This window comes from Musca domestica, unplaced genomic scaffold, assembly GCF_030504385.1.
Source record: "Musca domestica strain aabys unplaced genomic scaffold, Musca_domestica.polishedcontigs.V.1.1 20, whole genome shotgun sequence".
NCBI lineage: Eukaryota > Metazoa > Arthropoda > Insecta > Diptera > Muscidae > Musca > Musca domestica.
Window position 1 is genome coordinate 6671229 of NW_026712250.1, and position 26524 is coordinate 6697752.

A 26524-nucleotide genomic window follows, 5' to 3' on the forward strand; every position below is an offset into this window, starting at 1 on the left:
TGGTCCTAGAAAAAAATTTTTAAAAAACCCACGTCTGATGGTTCTACAAAAAATTTCTTTAAAAATCCTCGTCTGATGGTCCTAGAAAAAAATTCTTTAAAAAATCCACGTCTGGTGGTCCTTAAAAAAAATTCTTTAAAAAATCCACGTCTAATGGTCTTTGAAAAAATTCTATAAAAAATCCACGTCTAATGGTTTTTGAAAAAATTAATTAAAAAATCCACGTCTAATGTTCCTTGAAAAAAAAATTCTTTAAAAAATCCACGTTTAGTCCTTGAAAAAAAATCTTTGAACAATCCACTTTTGGTTCTTGAAAAAAATTTTTAAAAAAATTAAGTCTGATGGTCTTTGAAAAAAAAAAAATTAAAAAAAAACAACTCTGATGGTCCTTGAAATATTTTTTTTAAAACATCCACGTCTAATGGTCCTTGATATAAATTCTTTAAAAAATCCACGTCCGATGGTCCTTGAAAAAAAATCTTTAAAAAATCCACGTTTGGTCCATGAATAAAGTCCGAGTGTCCTTAAAAAAAATTATTTTAAAAAAATCCAAGTCTGATGGTCCTTGAAAAAAAAAAATTAAAAATCCACGTCTGATGGTCCTTGAAAAAAATCCTTAAAAAAATCCAAGTCCGATGGTCCTTGAAAAAATTCTTTAAAAAATCCACGTCTAATTGTCCTTGAAAAAAATTCTTCAAGAAATTCAAAAAAATCCACGTTTAGTCCTTGAAAAAATTCCGCAGAAATCCACATTTTGTCCTTGAAAAAAATTCTGTACAAAATCCAAGTTTATTGGTGACCAGGTCCTTGTAAATAATAATATTGAAGAGAAGTGTCGAAACAAGGTAGCGCGAACATGGCGCGAACTTTAGCAAATACATCCACAGAGACATATAGCCATCTACATAAATACAAACAAAAAATGAGTTAGTTCCACGTTGGGCGCCAATTTAAACGTACAAAATAGTTTATGTCGTCCTGATTCAGATTCCCGATTTGTATAGTTTTCTATGAAGGAACAAATATCATCAAACCTGAATTTTAACTTGCAACCCCACGTTGGGCGCCACTGTCGTACTTTAATATCTATTTATTTTTCAGGTGTTTCAACTAACAAATAATTTTTTTTTATTTTTTCCAAATACAGAAAGCGCATGCGATCATCAATTTCAATAAATTTTTTTTAATAAAAAATCCAACTAAGAAGTAATAAAATTCCAGATATGAACAAGCTACTGCTATATTGGAGATAACCATGGACATTTTGAAAATGAAATAATATTTAAACAAAAAAAATATTTCACTTAAAAACAAAAAATAAAATACTTACCAAAAAAAAAAAAAAAAACAAAAATCAGTAAAAATATGTCTCTAATAGCGGCCCTCAAAATGTGGAACTTCCAATTACTCGGTTTAATACTACATCTAGTTTTCATCTTAAGTCAACTCCCTGTCGGTACAACAACAAATCTCACCCTGCTCAATGATGAAATTGTCCAACATCCACACAATCCCAATATTACCATACTCCATGAGGTACACGAGGAGGGATTTTCCACGAAAAAGGATAAGCCGCCAAATCCAGATGTTTTACCCCTGAAGAACTCGAAAAAGAAACCCTATTTGCCACTGGAAAAACCGACAAATTCCCATGAGAAACCCAAGCCCATTAAGGAGGTCGATTTACATCCGGTGGTATTTGATTTCAATTTGGGCGATTTGGAGGATCTGGAACATGAGAATTTCAAGAAAAAGGATTTAAGTGCCGAGGAGAAGTTATTACTCAGAGATACTGAGGCGGCAAATGTTCAGGTGGGTCCAACCCTAACCTACAGCGAAGATGTCAAGATACCCGATTCGGAAACTTTGCAAGATGATCTATCCGTCCAGGTGGATATTGTCACAACCACAACTACGCCAGAGAAGCAAGTAGGCTCTCTTGATATCTCTACAACAACAACACCTGGTACTAGCGCCTCCCCGGAATATTCCTCCACAACAATTGTTAGTCCGCATATTTTGAAACTTTTCAAAATGAAATCCAACAAAAAAGGCAGAGAGCTTCTAAAGCATGATGACCTGCACCCCAAGGGCCAGTTGAATAACCACAACAGCCTCAATCATTATTTGACACCAGCGGATACGACTGGGGGCAATAATCAGTCTGCGGAAAGTCTGCAATTGGCCAATGTCTTCCAGATCATAACGAATCTCTACGATCACTTCTATTGGCAGCCATCGGATATTAGAAACAAGGTCTCCACCGGTTGTGGTCTGGAGGTGCAGGCCTACCTCACAGCGCTGCATGGCAATTATCGATGGGCCCAAGCGGGTGAGTAGAGATTATATTTCAGATAACAGAGATTACATTTTGGTTTGAAAGACTAATTTTTTGCTACAGATCACGAAAAATTAGACTAGACGCAAATTCCAATAATTTGAGGACCAAAGTCGTAGATTGACTGATCCCTAGGGTCCTCATGACAAACAAAATAATTTTAATAACCAAAATATGCCCAGAAATAAAATCAATTTATAAAAACCACGTTGGGCGCCACTTTGTCCCTTATGGCACAAAGATGTATTTATTTCCTTCTAAAGATTTTTTTCCTTTTTAAAAGAAGAAGCATTCATTTGGAACAGAAAATCGGTCATGAAAATGATTTCTATTTTTAACAATCAGGAAACCCAAACTGGGCGCCAATTCAAAAATTATTTTTGTTAACAACGAAAATGTATTTAGATTGAAAAACAATGAAAAAATAAAATCATTAGCAATACGGAAACCCAAAAATACTATATCTCAGCAAATCCCACGTTGGGCGCCAATTTTAAAAAATCGATTCAAAATATGTGTTATTTTCCCACATACAAAATTCGGTACACCCACATATCTTTTTTAAGCCAATGTTGGGCGCCACTTTGTGTGTCATGAATTCAAGTTTAACCTCTTTTTCCCAAATTTCTCTTAGTTCCGACAAAAATTGTCGGAAATAGCATCAAATTTTAGAATAAGTTTAGATTTGTTCGAATTGGTCACCTTTGGCACGAATTAGCTTCCGAACGAAATGAAGTAGGTCGATAAAATTTTACTCAAATGTATATTATGTCTGCAGGACTTTTGGTATTGACAATGGGTTATGTACTTCCACGTCTTCATATAGCTCCCATATAAGGGTACCCCCCGATATTCGGTATTTTGATGATTTTAGCGACATTATTTAACGGAATCGTTCCAAATTTGGCATTTGAAGTTCCTAATGGATACTACAGCCTAAGACAGAAAATTATCTGTACAGGTTCACGTCTTCGTATAGCTCCCATATAAGGGTACCTCCCGATATTCGTTATTTTGATGATTTTAGCGACATTATTCATCGGAATTGTTTCGAATTTGGCATTTGAAGTTCCTAATGGATACTACAGCCTAAGACAGAAAATTATCTGTACAGGTTCACGTCTTCGTATAGCTCCCATATAGCCGTACCTCCCGATATTCGGTATTTTGATGATTTTGGCGACATTATTTACCGGAATTGTTTCAAATTTGGTATTTGAAGTTCGTAATAAATACTACATCCTATGACAGAAAATTGTCTGTGCAGGTCCACGTTTTCGTATAGCTCCCATATAGCCGTACCTCCCGATATTCGGTATTTTGATGATTTTAGTGACATTATTCACCAGAATTGTTTCAAATTTGGCATTTGAAGTTCGTAATGGATACTACAGCCTAAGACAGAAAATTATCTGTACAGGTTCACGTCTTCGTATAGCTCCCATATAAGGGTACCTCCCGATATTCGGTATTTTGATGATTTTAGCGACATTATTCATCGGAATTGTTTCAAATTTGGTACTTGAAGCTCGAAATGGATACTAGAGCTTATGACAGAAAATTGTCTATGCAGGTCCACGCTTTCGTATAGCCCTCATATAACGATCCCTCCCGATATTTTGATCGTTTCAGCAACATTTTCACCGATTTTTTTTCAAGTTTCGCATCAGAATATTATTATTGCAAATGCGTTCTCAATGATGGAGGGTATTCGGCCAAACTTACAGCTTTTTCACTTTTTTTAAATTTGTTTTTCTATTAATTTTTTTTCAAAACCATTAACGAATTTTTTTTTTGTTTGGGTTTTTTGTTTTGTTTCGTTTTTGATGTTTTGTTTAATTAATTTTTTTCTCAGATATACCCCAATTTTTAATGATTTTATTTTTGTTAGGAAGCGTCTGAGTACTCTCGTCAATTATACGCTTTCACATATTGCGTTCGAAAATAAAAGAAAACAATTTTCAATTTGATTTCTTCGTAGATCAATTTTCATATTTATTACCCCATTTTCAACAAACTTCTTTGGTGCGTATGAGTATTGTCGTCAATCATACGCTTCCAGATTTTTCCATGGATTTTCACAGCAGGACAATGACAGTATATTAAATAAATGTCTTGTTTTAGGGAGACCACGGCGAATGATTCTCCCTTTACCAACGAATTCCAAAGACCTGCAAACCATTGGGAAAATTTTTCAGTTTGCATTCAATTTTAATTTGGTATTTTCTTTTAAAATTCAGTTTCAAGACCCTTCAAGGATTATTTTCTAACAAATACGCCTTTTTTTATCAATTTATCTAAAATATCCCCCCTATTTATTATGATTTAATATTGGAAATGGGGCGTATGAGTACTGTCGTCAATTATACGCTCCAATAATTGCCTATGGAATTTAAAAGCAAGACAATGACAATTTATTTAAAAAAAATACTTGTTTTTTTTTTTTTTTTTTTTTTTTGAGAGTTTCTCGTGAGTGATTCTTCCCTTACCAAACGAATTTCAAAAGATTGCAGACCATTAGGAAAATTTTGAATTAATTTTGATTTGAATTTGATACAATTTGTTTCTAAAATACGTTCCTTTTTTAATTTATTTTTTATTTTATTTATTTATTTTATTTTATTTTATTTTATTTTATTTTATTTATTTTTCTTTGATATATACACCTTTTTATTAATAATTTTTTCTCTGATATACCCCAATTTTTAATTATTTTATTTTTGGTAGGAGGCGTATGAGTACCCTCGTCAATTATACGCTTTCACATATTGCGTTCGAAAATAAAAGAAAACAATTTTCAATTTGATTTCTTCGTAGATCAATTTTCATATTTATTACCCCATTTTCAACAAACTTCTTTGGTGCGTATGAGTATTGTCGTCAATCATACGCTTCCAGATTTTTCCATGGATTTTCACAGCAGGACAATGACAGTATATTAAATAAATGTCTTGTTTTAGGGAGACCACGGCGAATGATTCTCCCTTTACCAACGAATTCCAAAGACCTGCAAACCATTGGGAAAATTTTTCAGTTTGCATTCAATTTTAATTTTGTATTTTCTTTTAAAATTCAGTTTCAAGACCCTTCAAGGATTATTTTCTAACAAATACGCCTTTTTTTATCAATTTATCTAAAATATCCCCCCTATTTATTATGATTTAATATTGGAAATGGGGCGTATGAGTACTGTCGTCAATTATACGCTCCAATAATTGCCTATGGAATTTAAAAGCAAGACAATGACAATTTATTTAAAAAAAATACTTGTTTTTTTTTTTTTTTTTTTTTTTTTTTGAGAGTTTCTCGTGAGTGATTCTTCCCTTACCAAACGAATTTCAAAAGATTGCAGACCATTAGGAAAATTTTGAATTAATTTTGATTTGAATTTGATACAATTTGTTTCTAAAATACGTTCCTTTTTTAATTTATTTTTTATTTTATTTATTTATTTTATTTTATTTTATTTATTTTTCTTTGATATATACACCTTTTTATTAATAATTTTTTCTCTGATATACCCCAATTTTTAATTATTTTATTTTTGGTAGGAGGCGTATGAGTACCCTCGTCAATTATACGCTTTCACTTATTGCGTTCGAAAATAAAAGAAAACAATTTTCAATTTGATTTCTTCGTAGATCAATTTTCATAAATATTACCCCATTTTCAACTAACTTCTATAGAGCGTATGAGTATTGTCGTTAATCATACGCTTCCAGAATTTTCCATGTAATTTCACGGCAGGACAATGACAGTATATTAAATAAATGTCTTGTTTTAGGAAGAGTATGGCGAATGATTCTCTCTTTATCAACGAATTCCAAAGACCTGCAAACCATTGGGAAAAATTTTCAGTTTGCATTCAATTTTAATTTGGTATTTTCTTTTAAAATTCAGTTTCAAGACCCTTCAAGGATTATTTTCTAACAAGTACGCCTTTTTTATCAATTTATTTAAAATATCCCCCCATTTTATTATGATTTAATATTGGAAATGGGGCGTATGAGTACTGTCGTCAATTATACGCTCCAATAATTGCCTATGGAATTTAAAAGCAAGACAATGACAATTTATTTAAAAAAAATACTTGTTTTTTTTTTTTGAGAGTTTCTGGTGAGAGAGTTTATGAGTACCCTCGTCAATTATACGCTTTCACTTATTGCGTTCGAAAATAAAAGAAAACAATTTTCAATTTGATTTCTTCGTAGATCAATTTTCATAAATATTACCCCATTTTCAACTAACTTCTATAGAGCGTATGAGTATTGTCGTCAATCATACGCTTCCAGATTTTTTCATAGATTTTCCCAGCTGGACAATGACAGTATATTAAATAAATGTCTTGTTTTAGGTAGACTCTGGCGAATGATTCTCCCTTCACCAACGAATTCCAAAGACCTGCAAACCATGGGGAAAATTGCTATTGGCATTGATTTTAATTTCGTATTTTCTTTTAAAATTGTTTCATTGGTCTTTTCTTTTAAAATTATTTTAAGACCCTTCAAGGATTATTTTTCTAACAAATACGCCGTTTTTATAAATTTATCTAAGATATCCCCCTATTTTAATGATTTTATTTTTGGAAATGGGGCGTATGAGTACTGCCGTCAATTATACGCTCCAATAACTGCCGATGGAATTTAAAAGCAAGACAATGACAATGTATTAAAAAAAAACTTATTTTTTTTCGAGAGTTTCTGGCGAGTGATTCTTCCCTTACCAAACGAATTTCAAAGGTTTGCAGACCATAAGGAAAATTGTGAATTAATTTTGATTTTAATTTCAAACGATTTGTTTCTAAAATACGTTAATTTTTTATTTATTTATTTATTTTATTTATTTATTTATTTTATTTATTTATTTTTTTTTTTTTAAGATACCCCCCCCTATTTTTAATTATTTATTTTTGGAAATGGGGCGTATGAGTACTGTCGTCAATTATACGCTTCAATATATTACGTCGGGAAATATTAAAACCCAATTTCCGATTCGATTTCCTCCTCAAGTCCAATTTACCCATTTATTCGTATATTTCCCTAAGAATTTTCAAAAGTTCAAAGATATTACCCAATTTTCAACTAATTTCTATGGGGCGTATGAGTATTGCCGTTAATCATACGCTTGATGGAATTTCGCTGTTTATTAAACATTTATTAAACAAATTCCACTTTTTTTAGAATCTCTGGCGAATGATACTCCCCTTACACAACGAAAGGCCATTAGAAAAAATTGATTTCAATTTGGTCCTCTCTGGATTTTTTTCAATACCTTTTAACGACTTTTTATTTATTTTTTTTTTTTCTAAGATTTCCCTCTACTTTTTAGGATTTTATTAAGGCAGAGGGCCGTATGAGTACTATCGTCAATTATACGCTTTCACATATTGCGTTCAGATATTTAAGAACACAATGTCTGCCCGATTTTTAATGATTTTTTGGATGGGGCGTATGAGTAATATCGTTATTTATACGCCTCTACATATTTCGCAGGGAGATATTAGAACACAATTTTCGATGCGATTTCTTCGTCCAGTTCAATTTATTTACTTATTCTGTTATTTCCTTTTTAATTTAAAAAAAAAAATCAGAATCTTTTCACTCAATTTCCTACTTTTATGAATTTTTTCGTAATCATGTTGAAGTGTTTATAACTTTTGAACGGTCTAGGGGATTTAGGTGGAATAAATTTTATTTGAAACTAGAAATCCTAAACTTTACTTAGGTGCAAATTCAGAGAAAAATTCCTCATAGAACTTGTTTTAAAAATTTTAGGAACCATTGACGCAAAAATCAAATTTTCATATGAGAAAATAGGATTTCATTTGAAAGGTTCACAATCTGACCAATTCTTGAAAGTCTCCAACAAAATCGTTAAGATTTTACCGGAGGAGTATCTGATCTTCAAATGTACAACAAATTATGTTTTGGTGCCACTTAAATACTGGAGATATGGCACCATTTTTATGTAAAGCACATTTTTCTACTCATAATGAATTTTTTTCGGAACCGTATTTAAGTGCCCATAACTTTGGAATGGTCTAAGGGATTTGAGTGAAATAAATTTTATTTGAAACAAGAATTCCTAAGCTTGATTCAGGCCTTACATCAGTGAGAAATTTCTTGTAGATAATTTTTTAAAATTTTAGGAACCATTGACGCAAAAATCCAATTTTTCATATGAAATAATCCGCTTTTACTTGAAAGGTTCATAATCAGGTAAATATCTGAAAGTTTCTTAACAAATCGTTTAGATTTTGTCAGAGGAACATCTGAAATTTAAATTGACAAAAAATTATAAAAAGTTGTCTCTTAAAATACTTGAAATATGCCAACAAGTTATTGTTGAGAATTTCACCAATGAATTTCAAAGTGGTCTATTATTTCATTCAAATTTTTCCCAAAATTTATTTTTGAATTCCTTGTTGACCCTGAAAATCTCAAATATAATTTTTTCAATCAGTGATGATTTTTATATTTTCAGTTTTGTGATTTTTCCCATTGTCTTCATAATTTATTTGTTTAAATCCCAGTAATTATTTCCGCTTCATTACTTCGTGGTGGCTTTTCAATCATCAGCAGTTTCTCGCTCTCTCTCTCTCTCTCTCTCTCCTGCCTATCTTTCAGTTGGCACAATTCGCAACCAAAAGACAATACATTTAACGGTCAATTAATAGTTTGCGGCTTATAACAAGACAATTACTACGCTTCAATGGACAAGACAATGGCTGGCAGTTAAAAAAAAAATCCGAACAACAGACAGAGCAACATTAAATGGAAATGAGGCATATAATTCGATTTAGGAATTTTTTTTTTCTTTAAAACCCAAGAGAAACTCACTGAAGTGGAAATTTGGAATTCTTTGCCATCATTTTTTTTTCAATTTTTTATTCTTTTCTTTTAACAGCCTATGATGCCTCTGCCCGTTATCGAGGCCAGCTATTGTTTGGCAATGACAAATGGCTGGGTCAACGACAATTCTGCTATGAACTCAATCGCCAGCTGGATCCTGAAAAACGCAAACATTTCGAATTTGAATTCTATGTGGCCCTGATTGCCTTCAGATTACAGCTGCCCGAAAAGTTTGTGGCTAATTTACAAATTGGTGAGTGTTTGCCGAAATCCTGTACGGCCCAGGATGTCCAGCATTTGTTGGAACTGGATCCACATGCCAATATGTTGAGCACGCTAAATCACACACAAATGGCGATGGTGAAAATCATGAGGGTCAGGACGGTGCCGGGATTGTATAGCTATTGGCGGGAGCTGAAGTTTCAGATATTTGCGTGAGTTCAGAAAATATCACATTTTTTTTTAATTAAAAAAAAAAACATAAAATCCTCTTTCCATTTCCAGGAGCTTCCTTTTGACCTTGATTGTCCTGATAATAGCCGCCACCTGGTATCAGTCCCATTTGAATGAGCAATATCTCAAACATCCCAATATTGCGGTGATAAGCGGCTCTAAGGTTGACTCGGCAAATATGCAGCACATCTCGCCCTCTTCGGATAATGGCAAATCCTTTGAATTGTATCAAATGTCCTCGTTGAATGACAATAATAACGGAAACCCTTTGGAGGCACCGGCAGCCGGTGATGTTAATGGCAAAAAATCGCCCTATTCGAATGGCCAACAGGATTTAGATATTAATTCCAATAGAAATTCGGAGGTAGCAGCAGGTAACACAAATGGCAGCAATAATGGCAGACATACCCCACATGACAGTGAATATCGCATAGAGACCACCAGCAATGCTGGAGCCACGGAAACCTATGAGGCCAAACAGCAGTTGGGTAAATATGGACACAAATTCTTTATTGAGCATAAAAATTGATTCGTTTTTTTTTTTTTGGTATTTTTTTTTTAGGTTTCCATGAACAGGTCTTATTGTGTTTTGCATTTCAAACGAATGCCACCAGCATTTTGAATGTGGATGAGGCCAAGGAGGTGGGTAGAGTTTTTTTTTTTAATTTTCATTTTTTCGAAATATTTGATCAAATCACTTCTGGTCCCTTGGGGCGTATTACTATTGTTATCAATAATACGCACCAAAGCACCAAAGTATATTTATCGATTTTAGAGAAATTCTAAAATTGATTCAAAATATTTTGTTAACAAAATACGGACAGAGGCCTAAGGATCTTTCAAAATGTTTTTTTTTCTTTTTTGTAATTTGTTCGGAATATCTGATCAAATTACTCTTGGCCTAAGGATCTTCCAAAAATGTTTTTTTTTTTAAACAAAACCATTCTCTAAAAATTCCGAAAAATTGGTCTTTGAGTTTCCCAAAAAAAATTATTTTCTTTTGAAACTTTCAATTTGTTCTGAATATTTGATCAATTACTCCTGGTTCCTTGGGGCGTATTACTATTGTTGTCAATAATACGCACCAAAGCACTATATTGAGCAATATATTTATTGACTTCAAAAAAATTCTAAAATTTATTCAAAATATTTTGTTAAAAAAAATACGGACAAAGGCCTAAGGATCTTCCAAAAAAAGTTTATTTTAAATACGTAACCATTGGCCGTAAGGTCCTCTAAAAATCCGGAATAATTGGTCTATGGGTTGCCCAATATTTTGTTAAAAAAAATACGGACAAAGGCCTAAGGATCTTCCAAAAAAAGTTTATTTTAAATACGTAACCATTGGCCGTAAGGTCCTCTAAAAATCCGGAATAATTGGTCTATGGGTTGCCCAATTTTTTTTTAAATTTGTTATTTGTTCTGAATATCTCATCAAATCACTCCTGGTCCTTTGGGGCGTATTACTATTGTTGTCTATAATACACACCAAAGCACTCTATTTAAAAATATATTTTTTTACTCGAAGAAATTCTAAAATTTATTTAAAATATTTTGGTAAAAAAAAACACGGACAAGGGCCTAAGGGCCAAAACTGTTTTTTAAACTGGCCATAAATTTCTCTAAAAATTCGGAAACATTGGTCTATGGGTCCCCCATTTTTCCCTCGTTTTTTTTTTTTTTTTTTTTTTTTTTGAAATTTGTAATTTCTTCTGATTATCTGATCAAATTACACCAGGTCCCTTGGGGCGTATTGCTATTGTTGTCAATAATACGCACCAAAGCACTATATTTTTGACTTTAAAGAAATTCTAAAATTTATTCAAAATATTTTGTTAAAAAAAGCGCGGACAAGGACCTGAGGATCTTCCAAAAATGTTTTTTTAAAATACAAAACCATTGGCCTTAAAGTTCTCTAAGAATTCAGAATCATTGAACTATGGGTTTCCCAAAAAAAAATAATTTTCTTTTGAAACTTTCAATTTTTTCTGAATATCTCATCAAATCACTCCTGGTCCCTATGGGCGTATTACTATTTTTGTCAATAATACGTACCAAAGCACTGTACTGAGCAATATATTATATTTAATATTATATATATTTAAAGAAATTCTAAAATGTATTCAAAATATTTTGTAAAAAACGCGGACAAGGGCCTAAGGATCATCCATAATCTGTTTTTTAAATACACAGCCATTGGCCTTAAATTTCTGTAAAAATCCGGAAACATTGGTCAATGGGTTCCCCATTTTTTTTTTTTTTTTTTTTTTTTTTTTTTTTTGAAATTTGTATTTTGTTCTGAATATCTGATCAAATTACTCCTGACCCCTTGGGGCGTATTACTATTGTTGTCTATAATACGCACCAAAGCACTATATTTTTGACTTTAAAGAAATTCTAAAATTTATTCAAAATATTTTGGACAGAGGCCTAAGGATCTTCCAAAATAAGCTTTTTTTTAATACAAAACTATTGGCTTAAAGTTCTCTAAAAATCCCGAAAAATTGATCTGTGGGTTCCTCAAAAAAATAATTTTCTTTGGAAATTTTCAATTTGTTTTGAATATATGATCAAATTACTCCTGGTCCCTTGGGGCGTATTACTATTGTTGTCAATAATACGCACCAAAGCACTTTATTTATTTGATTTTAAAGAAATTCCAAAATGTATTCAAAATAGTTAAGCAAAAACACGGACAGAGGCCGAAGGATCTTCCAAAAATGTTTTTTTTTTTAAAAATACAAAACCATTCGCTTTAAACTTCTCTAAAAATCCGGAATTATTGGTCTATGGGTTGATGGTTACGCAAAATAGCCAAAAATTTGCCGCTTTTGGGAACATGTGTTTATTTCAGTATATCACGTGTATTTATTAAAGTAAGTCTACAATTTGTTTTTATTATTGAGCTTAGGCTCTCTACATTCCAGAAAATATGAATTCCATGCACACAGCTGGTCGGGAAGCTACAATGTGACCCTTAAAAGAGGATGCATTCAATTTTTATATTTTCAGTTTTTTTTTTTCAGCATACTTGGTCCTTTGAATTTTATTCGGTTCTTATAAAATATTATTTCTTGCTTATGGTCTATATTATTTAGCCCGTGATCCATGCTTTTAAATGCAGTTTATTTTACAGTAATATGTGGCCTGGTTAAGAAGTTACAGCCCATGGAAGGGGGATACGCAAAACTTGCAAATATGTCTCGATTTTCAGTAAAGGTTTTCTTTGCAGTATATTTCTGATATTTTTATACCCTCCACCATGGGTAGGAGGGTATATTAACTTTGTCATTCCGTTTGTAACACCTCTAAATATTCGTCGTAGACCCCATAAAGTATATATATTCATAATCAGCATAAATTTCTAAGACGATTTAGCGATGTCCGTCTGTCTGTCTGTCTGTCCGTCTGTCTGTCTGTCTGTCTGTCCGTCTGTCTGTCTGTCTGTTGAAATCACGATAGAGCACACATTATTTGACGTAGACCTTTGAAATTTGGCACAAGTGTGTGTATTGTCCCTAGGATGGTTGGTATTGAAAATGAGATATATCGGTCCACGTTCTGGTATAGTCCCCATATAACGGTACCTCCCGATATTCGGTATTTTGATGATTTATGCCACATTTTTTCACGGATTTATCTGAAAATTGGTATTTGTAGGTCATGACGGGTCCCTGAGCGTGTGGCAAAACATTGCATGTATAGGTCCACGTTTTGGTATAGCCCCCATGTAACGGTACCTACCGATATTCGGTATTTTGATGATTTATGCCACATTTTTTCACGGATTTGTCTGAAAATTGGTTTTTGTAGGTCACGACGGGTCCCTGAGCGTGTGGCAAAACATTGCATGTATAGGTCCACGTTTTGGTATAGCCCCCATATAATGGTACCTACCGATATTCGGTATTTTGATGATTTATGCCACATTTTTTCACGGATTTGTCTGAAAATTGGTATTTGTAGGTCACAACGGGTCCCTGAGCGTGTAGCAAAACATTGCATGTATAGGTCCACGTTCTGGTATAGTCCCCATATAACGGTACCTCCCGATATTCGGTATTTTGATGATTTATGCCATATTTTTTCACTGATTTGTGTAAAAGTTGGTATTTGTGGGTCATAATGGGTCCTAGGTCGTGTGGCGAAACATTGTAATTATAGGTGCACGTGTTGGTGTAGCCCCCTTTTTAACGGTACCTCCCGATATTCGCATTTTAATGTTTTTTGCCACATTTTTTCTAATGTTCTTTTACCCTAGGGTGGAGGGTATTAAAAGTTTGGCCCGGCCGAACTTAATGTTTTTTTACTTGTTTTAAGTTATATCTACAAAATTTAACTTAACATCAAGACGAGATTCCCTTTTTTTCTAGAAAATATATCTTAGACCCATAAAGCCGGATCAGGAACTTAAATATGGCCCTTAGGGTGAAGAATCCTTTATTTTTTATATTTTCAGGTTTTTAAGCAAGCTTAGTCCTTGGACTTTTATTCGAATCTTATCAAATGTTATTGCTTGCTTCGGGTGTATATTATTTAGACCACGTTTCAAGCTTTCAAATTCAGTTTATTTCACAAAAATATATGGCCTACTTCAGATGTTATGGTTCATGAAAGGGATATACGTAATACTAGCAAAAATCTCTCGATTTTAAGTAATGTTGTTCTTTGTAATATATTTCGGGTATTTTTTGAAGCTATATCTACAAAACTTTATTTAACATCAAGATGGGTTTTTCTCCCTTCTAGAAAGTATATTTTAGATCCATAAACCCGAACCAAGAACTTAAATATGGCCTTAGATGGAGGAATCGTTTAATTTTTATATTTGCAGTTTTTTTCGGCATACTTGAATTTTATTTTGAATTTTATTCGAATATTATCAAACAGTGTTTCCTGCTTAGGTTATATGTTATTTAGCCCATGGTCCAAGCTTTCACATTCAGTTTATTTCACAAAAATATATGGCCTACCTCAGAAGTTATGGCTCATGGAAGGGATATGCGCAAAACTTACAAAAATCTCTCGATTTTAAGTAATGATGCTCTTTGCAATATATTTCCGACATTTTTTAAGCTATATCTACAAAATTTTATTTAACATCAAGATAGGATTCTCTTTCTTCTAGAAAATATGTTTTAGAGCCATAAAATCGGACCAGGGCCTCAATTATGGCCCTTAGAATGAGGAATCGTTTAATTTTTATATTTTCAGTTTGCAGTATATGGCGTATGGCTGCTGTTATCAATCATACGCTCTAAGGCATTTCATTGAAATTCCATTATAGGCCAATTGAAGTTCATTAAATAAATTCCCTGTTTTTAGGATCTCTAAGAAGTTATTTTCCTCTTAGCCCAATGGAGTCCAGAGACTTTCAAAGCATCAACACAAATTCTAGTCAGCATTAACTTCTGTCGTCGAACTAAAATAGGACTGAACAATGTCACATGGGTCGTATGATGCACGACAATAATCATACGCTCCCAATGACCTCGTCTGAGCAGGTTTTACAATATCTCTTTATTAGCTCACCTTAATTGGTATTCAAGTCGCACAGAACCTAATCTATACATATCATAATTCCAAAAAAGAAAATTGTCCAAAATTCCCATATAATTTTAGTGCTACCATAAAAAATACAATTTCAATAAAATTTCGCCAACACATTTGCCTAATTTACTCGGGAAAAGAAACACACATTTACTTTTCTAAATATTTTTCTCTTTTTTTTTCCTTTACAGACCCAAACATCCTGTGTTCATGGACTACGCGTCATATCCGTTCTATGGACAATAATGGTACATACATATCTGCAAATATTCAACATTGGAGAAAATCGGGTATGTATGCAGATGAATATTTCGTCTATTGTTTTTTTTTTTTTTTTTTTTTTTTTTTTTTTTTTTTTTTTTTTGAGAAAAAAATATAAAGCGAAGAAAAATTTGTATCATCAAAAAAATACAACCTTAAGCCGGAAATGTGCAAGATGTTTGTAGTTTCCGTTATAAGTTGCCGGAACATATAAAAAATGCTATGGAAATATTTGCGTATGTGATTCTATGTTAATGTTATTAGAAGGAGTGATGCAAAGTTTTATTTTTTCCAAGAAAAAGTGACAAAAGGAAGACAAATATTTTGAGTAGACAGACAGCAGAATGAAGAGTTTTTTTTAGTTTCCCCAGAGGGCTTAAAGTCTCCTAATATTTGTCTAATAACATGTAATATGATTTAAGTACACTGTAGCGTATGATTACTGTCGTAGATTATACGCAACCCGTTGCCTTGGCTGAATCATGGGAAATGTGGCGTATAAGCGATGTTGTGAATCATACGCCACCATATGCGTTGCTTGTTTCTTTAAATTTAAGTAGAAATGTATGGAAAATAAATATATTTTCAAAACACTTTATTTTAAAATATTTTATTTATAATTTTTTATGAATTTTCACACATCTAAAAATGGAAATCATATTTTTAGTCCAAATTCAGGGTGAGATGAAAAAAATGCAACCAATTTCAGACTGCTGTCATTTCTAAGCCACTCGTCCGACAGCTGTTAAACTTATTTCAGTGACAGTTCATTATATTGTTTACAAGCGTACAAAAGAATTTTGCTGAGAATTTTCCAGAAAAAAAGTTATTTGTGATGGAATTCCGGCGTGATAGTGTGATTTCGCTATATTTGGCTGGAAAACCACAAGTGGGTATCGTTAGAGCACTCCAGCATTTAAATGTGAATACATTTTTTGTGTGTTGTACCATGGGTCTTTACGTGAAGGTGATACTTGTAGCGTAGCCCGACGTCAAAGAAGTGGACGAAAAAAAAAAAACAGCAACATCAGCAGATATGGTTCGAAATGTAAAGAAACGACTTGATCGAAACCCACGTCGCAGTGGGCGAAAAATGGCTCGTGAGCTGAACATATCGCAATATTGCATTCCGAAAATATAGAAAAATGAGATCGGGCGGGGTAAAGCCATTGAAATTCCAAAAAGTGCAAGAACTTACACCGCAACTGAAAGAAAATAGACTCAAAAGAGCTAAAGAATTTCTTCGCTTGGCCGAAAGTGGTGAACTGCCGAATTTGGTTTTATCCGATGAGAAAACATTCGTCTGTAAACAAACAAAATGATCCTGTTTACTTGCCAAAGAGGTCAGCTGAAAATGTGGCCACCAGAACTCAAGCGCCGGCCACGGTGATGATGTGGGCCGCCATAACAGCCGATGGTCGCTCTCGCTCTTATTAATCGACCGTGGCATCAGAATAAATGCCGAATATTATCGTGAAAATATTCTGGAGGGTTTATTAAGGCCGCAGACATTGGACATTCCAACAGGACTCGCACTCAGCACGCGCCACCCAAGAATGGTTACAAAAGGAGGTTCCTCGCTTCATTTCCAGCGCACAATGGCCGCCAAATCTCTGGATACTAATCGATTGGACTATTTTATCTGGAGTATTTTGGAAGGCACCGTGAAAATATTCTGGAGGGTGTATTAGAGCCTTGGGCACGCAAACATCTTGGCCGCAGACCTTAGAAATTCCAACAGCACTCAGCACCATCGCACTCAGCACGCGCCACCCAAGAATAATTACAAAATGAGGTTCCTTGCTTCATTTCCAGCACACAATGGCGCCACCAAAATCTCCGGATACCAATCCCTTGGACTATTGTGTCTGGAGAATTTTTTGGAAAGTAAGGTTGACACTAAAAACTAACAAAGAGTCGATCATCTCAAGCAAGCGCTTCGCCGGGAATGGGCCAAAATACCGCAGAGCAACATTCGGACAGCTTGTGACGGTTTCATTGGCCGTTTGAAGGCCATAATTCGTGCCAAAGGTGATCAATTCGAACAAATCTAAACTTATTCTAAAATTTGATGGTATTTCCGATATTTTTTGCTTTCCTTCAATAAAATTAAAAAAAATATAAAAACTATGGCATTTGACTTCGTTGCAGTTTTTTTATCTCACCCTGAGTATATTTTCAAAGGGGAATCATATTTTGGGTCTAAATGCATAAATCATTCGCAGTCTGAAGTGTTTCATATCATTTGGCTAAAAAAATGACAAACTCTAGACTACTGTAGCGTATGATTATTGTCGTAAATCATACGCCACTGCATACCTTTGCTAGATCATGAAAGAGGAGGCGTATACGTGCTGTCGTAAATCATACGCCACCGTCTGTGTTCTTTAAAATGTCTTTTTTTAAGTGGAAATGAGAAAAAAAGAAGTATTTTCTTCGAGTATTTTCTTATTTTTTAATTATTTAATTATATATTATTTTTAAAATATTATTTTTAAATTATTTTTTTATTATTAAATATTATTATTATTTTTAAAATAATTTTAATTTTTTTTTTTTTCATCTCCTTCCAGTTCACTCGCATCATAACCGAACGCACCCTATGGTATCAATTTGTTGGCAATGCCACTTTCTCGGTGGATACATTCTTCTTTATCAGCGGCTTCTTGGTTACGTTGCTATATCTGAAACAAGAACGTAAGGTGCCCGATCGAACTGGCCAATTTATGAAGAAAGGCTTTGTGGACACATCCATTGTGATTATCTATCGTTATATACGCCTGACGCCCACATATTTGTTTGTGATCTTTTTCAATGATTTTGCAACGAGGTGAGTACTAAAAAAAATTGGGGAAGGAATATATTTCAAGAATAAAATTGGACAAATATCGGGCTAATATGAGTAGTTTTTTTTCTATATAGAATTCTACTACAGGTCACCATACGAAAAAAATCTGTAGATTATAAATATAACCTTAAAAAATCTATATTAATTTTGATCAAAAAAAAAAAATAATTTGTACATTTTTGAATTTGCGCCAAAATTTCATAGATTTCGGCATTTTTGGAGATACTTATCAATGAAAGAAATATTCTACTTCGAAATTTACCGTGGGTCACCAAAGTACACATTTGTGTACCTGTACCACATATCACTCAAATTTCAGTGCCAATTTGGAGATATTTCACAAATGCGATTTTTCGACTTAATTTGGTACTTAAACTGAATATGGGCCCAAAACTCCCACATTTCTGGGATTTAGAGGAAAGGTGCCAAGGCAAAAAATATTCTATATAGAATTCCACTATAGGTCACCATGCATAGGAAATCCGCAGCTTATACATATAACCTTTAAAAATCAATATTCATTTTGGTATGAAAAAAAAAATATTTTTTTTGGACATTTTTCAGTATTTTTGAGTTTGGCCCAAAAATTCATACAAAACTTCATTTTTCAGAATTGTTGCAAAAAGAAAAAATATTTTCCATGAAATTTCACTATGAGTCACCTCAATATGAAAATCTGTATCGTTACTGTATAGCACTCAAATTCCTCTACCAATTCGGGAATTTTATATAAAATCAAAAAAAAATTGTTTGAACACTTTTGAATATACCCCAAAATTTCATAGATTTCGGCATTTTTGGGGATACTTATCAATGAAAGAAATATTCTACTTCGAATTTTACTATGGGTCGCTAAAGTACAAATTTATGTACCTGTACCACATATCACTCAAATTTCAGTGCCAATTTGGGGGTAATTCCAAAAACGTGATTTTTCGACTTGATTTGATCAAAACTCCAAATTTCTGTAATTTAGGAGAGAGGTGTCAAGGCAAAAAATATTCTATATAGAATTCCACTATAGGTCACTATACATAGGAAATTTGTAGCTTATTTATATAACCTTTAAATATCAATATTAATTTTGGTATAAAAAAATTAAATTTTTGGACATTTTTCTGTATTTTTGATTTTGGCCCAAAAATTCGTACAAAACTGAATTTTTCAGAATTATATTTTAGACATTTTTGACTTTACTCCAAAATTTCCTATATTTCGGCATTTTTATGAATACTTATCAATGAACCTGTACCACATATCAGTCAAATTCAAATGCCAATTTGGGGATATTCCACAAACATGATTTTTCGACTTGAGCCTGAATTTCGACTCAAAACTCCCTCATCTCTTTAATTTAAGGGAGAGGTGTGAAGGAAAAAAATATTCTACATAGAATTCCACTATAGGTCACCATACATAGGAAATTTGTAGCTTATTTATATAACCCTTTAATATCAATATTCATTTTGGTATGAAAAAATTAAATTTTTGAACGTTTTTCGGAATTTTTGAAATTGGCCCAAAAATTCGTACCAAACTGAATTTTTCAGAATTGTTGCAAAAAGAAAAAATATTTTCCATGAAATTTCACTATGAGTAACCTCAATATGAAAATCTGTATCGTTACCGTATAGCACTCAAAAACGTTTATCAATTTGGGAATGTTTGAAAAAGTCATTTTTGTGCTATTTAATATAATAATCCAACTTTTGGTCGAAAACACAAACTTATCTATGGTATAGGGGAAAAGTGTCAATGAGAAAGATGTTCTACAGATAATTTCACTATGGGTCATCTTGTAAAAGAAATCTCTATATCTGATATATGAGCATGAAATACCAAATTAATTGTTGGTATATAAAAATAAAATGTTTGGTCCATTTTTCCATTTGTTCTCAATTTGACCCAAAATATTATGTTTTATTTTATTTTTGATAACTGGTGTAGAACGAAAAGATGTTCTACAGAACATTCCACTATATGTCACCGAAAACCAAGATTCTGCACCTATACAATATATCAGTTAAAAATCCTCATCAATTTTGGTATAGTTTAAAAAAGTGAATATTTTGGTAAAATTTTTATTGTACTTCAACCTTGGGCCAAAACTGTTACTTGTCTCCACTTTAGATGAAAACTGTCAATGAAAAAAATACTCCGCAGACAATTTCACTATGGTTCACCCTGCAAAAGAAATATAAAAATGCAATATTTGAGCTTGAAATGCCATAATCAATTTTAGTATACCAAAATAAAAATTTTTTGGTCTATTTTTCAATTTGACCCAAAATTTCAAATAATATTTAATTTTTGGTAAATAATGTCAAAGGGAAAAATATTCTCCATCAAATTCTGTAGTGACCCGTCAAAGAATACGATTCTGTATCTGTAAAATATATCAGTCAAATACATCCACTAATTTGGATCTGACAAAAAAAAAGATTTTTTTAGACATAATTTTGAATTAAGTGTGAACATAGGCCAAAATCTCCTACTTCTCTCCACTTTAGGGGAACACTGTCAATGAAAAAAATATTCCGCAGACAAGTTCACTATGGGTCACCTTGCAAAAGAAATCTGAAAATTCGATATGTGAGCCTGAAAAACCATGTTCAATTTTGGTACACAAAAATAAAATTTTTATTCTATTTTTTATTATTTGTTCTTTATTTGACCCAAATTTTCAAGTAATATTTTATTTTTGGTAAATAATGTCAAAGGGAAAAATGTTCCCCTTCAAATTTCATTATAACTCACCAAAGATCAAAATTCTGTATCTGCACAATATATCAGTCAAGCACACCCACAAATTTGGGTCTGACAAAAAAAGATTTTTTGGACTTAGTTTGAAATTGAGTGTGAACATGACCCAAAATCTCCCACTTCTCTCCACTTTAGGGGATAACTGTCAATGGAAAAAATATTCCGCAGACAATTTGGCTATGAGTCGCCTTGAAAAAGAAAATTGTAAATTTGATACGTGACCATAAAATATCATGTTTCATTTTGGTATACCAATGTGTCATTTTTTGGTCGATTTGTAAAGTGTTTCTAAATTTGACCCAAAATATCATTTAAAACTTAATTTTTTTGGAAATGATGTCAAAGGAAAAAATTTTCTTCATCAAATTTTATTATAACTCACCAAAGACCAAGATTCTGTATCTGCACCATATATCAGTCAAACACACCCACAAAATTGGGTCTGACAAAAAAAAAAAAAAAAAAAAAATTTTTTGATAGTTTGAAATTAAGTGTGAACATGGCCCAAAATCTCCCACTTCTCTCCACTTTAGGGGAAAACTGTCAATGAAAAAAATATTCCGCAGACAATTTCACTATGAGTCACCTTGAAAAAGAAAATTGTAGATTTGATACGTGACCCATAAATATCATGATTCATGTTGGTATACCAATGTGTCATTTTGTGGTCGATTTGTAAAGTTTTTTTAAATTTGCCTAAAATATCACTTAAAACTCAATTTTTTTGAAATGATATCAAAGAAAAAAATATTTTCCATCAAATTTTATTACAACTCACCAAAGACCACAATTCTGTATCTGTACAATATATCAGTCAAACAGGTGTATCAATGTTGGTATGTTTCTAGACAAGATTTTAAGGTTTCATTTTTGGAATATGACTGACTATGAGCCAAAATCTCCCGATTCTCTTCACTTTAGAGGAAAACTGTCAATGGAAAAAATATTCCACAGACAATTTCACTATGGGTCACCATGCAAAAGAAATCTGTTAATTCAATATATAACCCAAAAATAGAACATTCAATTTTGGCATACCAATGTGTCATTTTTTGGTCGATTTTTACATTTCTTCTGAATTTGACCCAAAATATCATGTAAAACTTACTTTTTTGGAAATGATATTAAAGGAAAAAATATTCTCCATCAAATTTTATTATAACTCACCAAAGACCAAGATTCTGTATCTGTGCAATATCTCAGTCAAACTGATGCATCAATTTTGGTATGTTTCTAGACAAGATTTTAAGGTTTCATTTTGGTATACGTCTGACTATGAACCAAAATCTCCCGATTCTCTTTACTTTAGGGGAAAACTGTCAATGGAAAAAATATTCCGCAGGCAATTTCACTATGGGTCACCATGCAAAAGAAATCCGTAAATTCGATACATAACCCTGAAATAGCAAATTCAATTTTGGCATACCAATGTGTCATTTTTGGTCGATTTCTAACGTTTTTCTAAATTTGACCCAAAATATCATGTAAAACGTAATTTTTTGAAAATGGTGTCAAAGAAGAAAATATTCTCCATCAAATTTCACTATAAGTCACTGAGGAAATGAAATCTGTAGCTATGACATGGATCAAGAAAAAATGGGTATCAAACTGGGTATAAATAAATACATTTTAAATAACGAATTTTTCCGGAATATATTTTTCCTTAACAGAAAAAATTTACCTTATCATTTGAATTTTTCGCTGGAGCTAGAGTGGGCTCCCAATTTCCATTATCCATAATTTTCAAAAGAAATCCATTGGAGCGTATGATTACCGCCAATAATCATACGCCCTTATGACCCTGTTATGAATAAACCCATCAATCTTGTGTTTTAAATGAACCCTAAATCAAGTCAATACAAATATCAATCAATCATGCTTAGAATTGATTGTTTGTTTGTGTGTGTGTGTGTTTTATCTACCGCAAAACTCAAACACAAACACAATTTGTCACAAATCATTTTTTAATCCGTTTCCTCTTTCCTCCATTTTTTTATTTATTTTTAGACAAACCTTTGACAATTCGGTGTTCCAGCCAACCGTGCCACCCAACACTTGTGGCAAATACTGGTGGCGCAACATTTTGTTCATCAACAATTTCTATCCGCTGAGTGAGATTTGCATGATTTGGAGTTGGTATATGGCAAATGATATGCAGTTCTTCATTATGGCCTCCATACTGCTGATGTTCTCCACCAGGTGAGAGGAGGGAGGACACAAGTCAAACTGGCGGTTTATGGGAATTGTAATTTTTTCTGTTTCTTTTTTCAGATATTCCAAGGCCGTCTTGCTAACTTTGGCCACATTTTTGGCCTCCTCCTGGGCGGTGTCGGGCATGATATCACTGCGCTACCACTACACCCACAAGGTCTCCAATCCCTTTGAGTCCTTTGACTTTTTGTATGACAAACCCTGGCAGAGAGTGGGCCCCTATATCATGGGTAACTTTGAAATGCTAATGGGTTTATATTTAATTTTATAAAACACCTTCCTTCCCCTTTTCTCACCCTGCAGGTATGTTAACCGGTTATATTATGAGCAAAGTGCGTACAGCACCCAAAGTTTCGGGACGCCTGAATGCCTTGCTGTGCTCATTGAGTTTTGGCTTATTAATTCTCATAATTTGTGGCGTGTGGCAGGGGGAGCTGAGCGAGGTATCCACGGCATTTTATGTTAGCATAGCTCACACAGGTGTGTAGGAATTTGGCACATTGTTGTTGTTGGTGTTGTTGTTTTTCTTAATTTTTCCCTTATTTTTGTGTTACAGGTTTTGGTGCCGCTCTCATATGGCTTGTGCTGTCATGCTGTTGGAATTTATCACCCACCCTGAATCGCATACTCTCCTATCGCTGCCTTTGGCCCCTGTCGCGCCTCACCTATTGTGCCTATCTCATACATCCCGTTATAATGCTAATCACCGGCTATCAAATGGATGGCACCATTCATTTGAATGCCATTTTTATAACCGTCATCTTTTTCGGCAATGCCGTTGTGTCGTTCATAGCCGCCTTCTTCATATCGGTGGCCTTTGAGGCCCCAGTCATACGGCTTCTGAAAATAGTATTTCATAAATAATAGGAAAAAAAAATAAAAATATATATTTAATAGTTTTTATATACCATTTTTTGTTATAAGCAAAATCTAGTGACTGTTAAATATTGTTAAACAAAAAAAAAAAAAATATTGAAAATGTTGTCTTTAAGTGGTAAACGGTAAATTTTGTTATGTCAAAAAAAAAATAGTTAATAAAAAATAGTTAAATTTTATTTTGTATAATTTTTTTTTAATTTTTTGTTATAAGAAAAATAATTTTAATGTATATATAATTAAAAAAAATATACTATTTTTAATTGAAATGCCTGTAAATAGCTGTAACTTTTATCCCATTAAAATAAATAAAAACAATTGAAATATTTGTTAGAGACGCCTAAAATTAGGCAATGTTTTTGGGAATAAAAATAAAATTTTTCTCAAGGACCCCAAGATTAATAAACGTGGATTTTTTTAAGAATTTTTTTCAAGGACCCCAAGATTAATAAACGTGGATTTTTTAAAAAATTTTTCTCAAGGACCCCAAGATTAATAAACGTGGATTTTTTAAAGAATTTTTCTCAAGGACCCCAAGATTAATAAATGTGGATTTTTTAAAGAATTTTTCTGAAGGACGCTAAGATTAATAAACGTGGATTTTTTAAAGAATTTTTACCAAGGACCCCAAGATTAATAAACGTGGATTTTTAAAGGATTTTTCCCAAGGACCCCAAGATTAATAAACGTGGATTTTTTAAAGAATTTGTCTCAAGGACCCCAAGATTAATAAATGTGGATTTTTTAAAGAATTTTTCTCAAGGACCTGAAGATTAATAAACGTGGATTTTTTAAAGAATTTTACTCAAGGAACCCAAGATTAATAAATGTGGATTTTTAAAGAATTTTTTTCAAGGACCCCAAGATTAATAAACGTGGATTTTTTAAAGAATTTTTCTCAAGGACCCCAAGATTAATAAAAGTGTGTTTTTTAAATAATTTTTTTCAAGGACCCCAAGATTAATAAACGTGGATTTTTTTAAAGATTTTTTTTCAAAGACCCCAAGATTAATAAACGTGGATTTTTTAAAGAATTTTTCTCAAGGACCTGAAGATTAATAAACGTGGATTTTTTAAAGAATTTTTCTCAAGGACCTGAAGATTAATAAACGTGGATTTTTTAATGAATTTTTCTCAAGGACCTGAAGATTAATAAACGTGGATTTTTTAATGAATTTTTCTCAAGGACCTGAAGATTAATAAACGTGGATTTTTTAAAGAATTTTTTTCAAGGACCCCAAGATTAATAAACGTGGATTTTTTAAAGAATTTTTCTCAAGGACTCCAAGATTAATAAACGTGGATTTTTTAAAGAATTTTTCCTCAAGGACCCCAAGATTAATAAACGTGGATTTTTTAAGAATTTTTCTCAGGACCCCAACATTAATAAACGTGGATTTTTTAAAGAATTTTTTTCAAGGACCCCAAGATTAATAAACGTGGATTTTTTTTAAAGAATTTTTCTCTAGGACCCCAAGATTAATAAACGTGGATTTTTAAATAAATTTTTTTAAGGACCAAACGTGGATTTTTAAATGAATTTTTTAAGGACCAAACGTGGATTTTTTAAGGACCAAACGTAGATTTTTAAGTAATTTTTTTAAGGATCAAACGTGGATTTTTAAATAAATTTTTTAAGGACCAAACGTGGATTTTCAAATAAATCTTTTTAAGGACCAAACGTGGATTTTTAAATAAATTTTCTTAAGGACCAAACGTGAATTTTTAAGTAAAATTTTTAAGGACCAAACGTGGATTTTTAAATAAAATTTTGTAAGGACCAAACGTAGATTTTCAAATGCCAATTTTTAAGGACCAAACGGGGATTTTTAAATAATTTTTTTAAGGACCAAAAGTCGATTTTTGAATAAATTTTTTTAAGGACCAAATGTGGATTTTTAAATTATTTTTTTAAGGACCAAACGTGGATTTTTTAAGGACCAAACGTGGACTTTTAAATAAATTTTTTTAACGTGGATTTTTAGGTAAAATTTTTTAAGGACCAAACGTGGATTTTTAAATAAATTTTTTTAAGGACCAAACGTGGATTTTTAAATAAATTTTTTTAAGGACCAAACGTGGATTTTTAAATAAATTTTTTTAAGGACCAAACGTGGATTTTTAAATAATTTTTTTTAAGGACCCCAAGATTAATAAACGTGGATTTTTTAAAGAATTTTTTTCAAGGACCTCAAGATTAAAAACGTGGATTTTTTAAAGAATTTTTTTCAAGGACCATCTGACCAACAAACGTGGATTTTTTAAGAAATTCTTTTGAGGATCAAACGTGGATTTTTTTTAAAGAATTTTTTTCAAGGACCATCTGACCAACAAACGTGGATTTTTTAAGAAATTCTTTTGAGGATCAAACGT

The 26524-nt window shown here is 32.4% G+C and overlaps 1 protein-coding gene across 1 annotated transcript; it reads left to right on the forward strand.

The window, feature by feature from the left end:
- Positions 1 to 1365: 1365 nt before the first annotated feature.
- On the forward strand, positions 1366 to 24142 carry LOC101894963 (uncharacterized). Its single transcript, XM_059122532.1, has 10 exons — positions 1366 to 2332; positions 9245 to 9623; positions 9694 to 10130; positions 10205 to 10284; positions 15384 to 15482; positions 18027 to 18283; positions 23072 to 23263; positions 23336 to 23505; positions 23579 to 23755; positions 23832 to 24142. The coding sequence occupies exons 1-10, from the start codon at positions 1366 to 1368 to the stop codon at positions 24137 to 24139; spliced, it is 3066 nt and encodes a 1021-aa protein (XP_058978515.1). The 3' UTR covers positions 24140 to 24142.
- The last annotated feature ends 2382 nt before the right edge of the window (positions 24143 to 26524 follow it).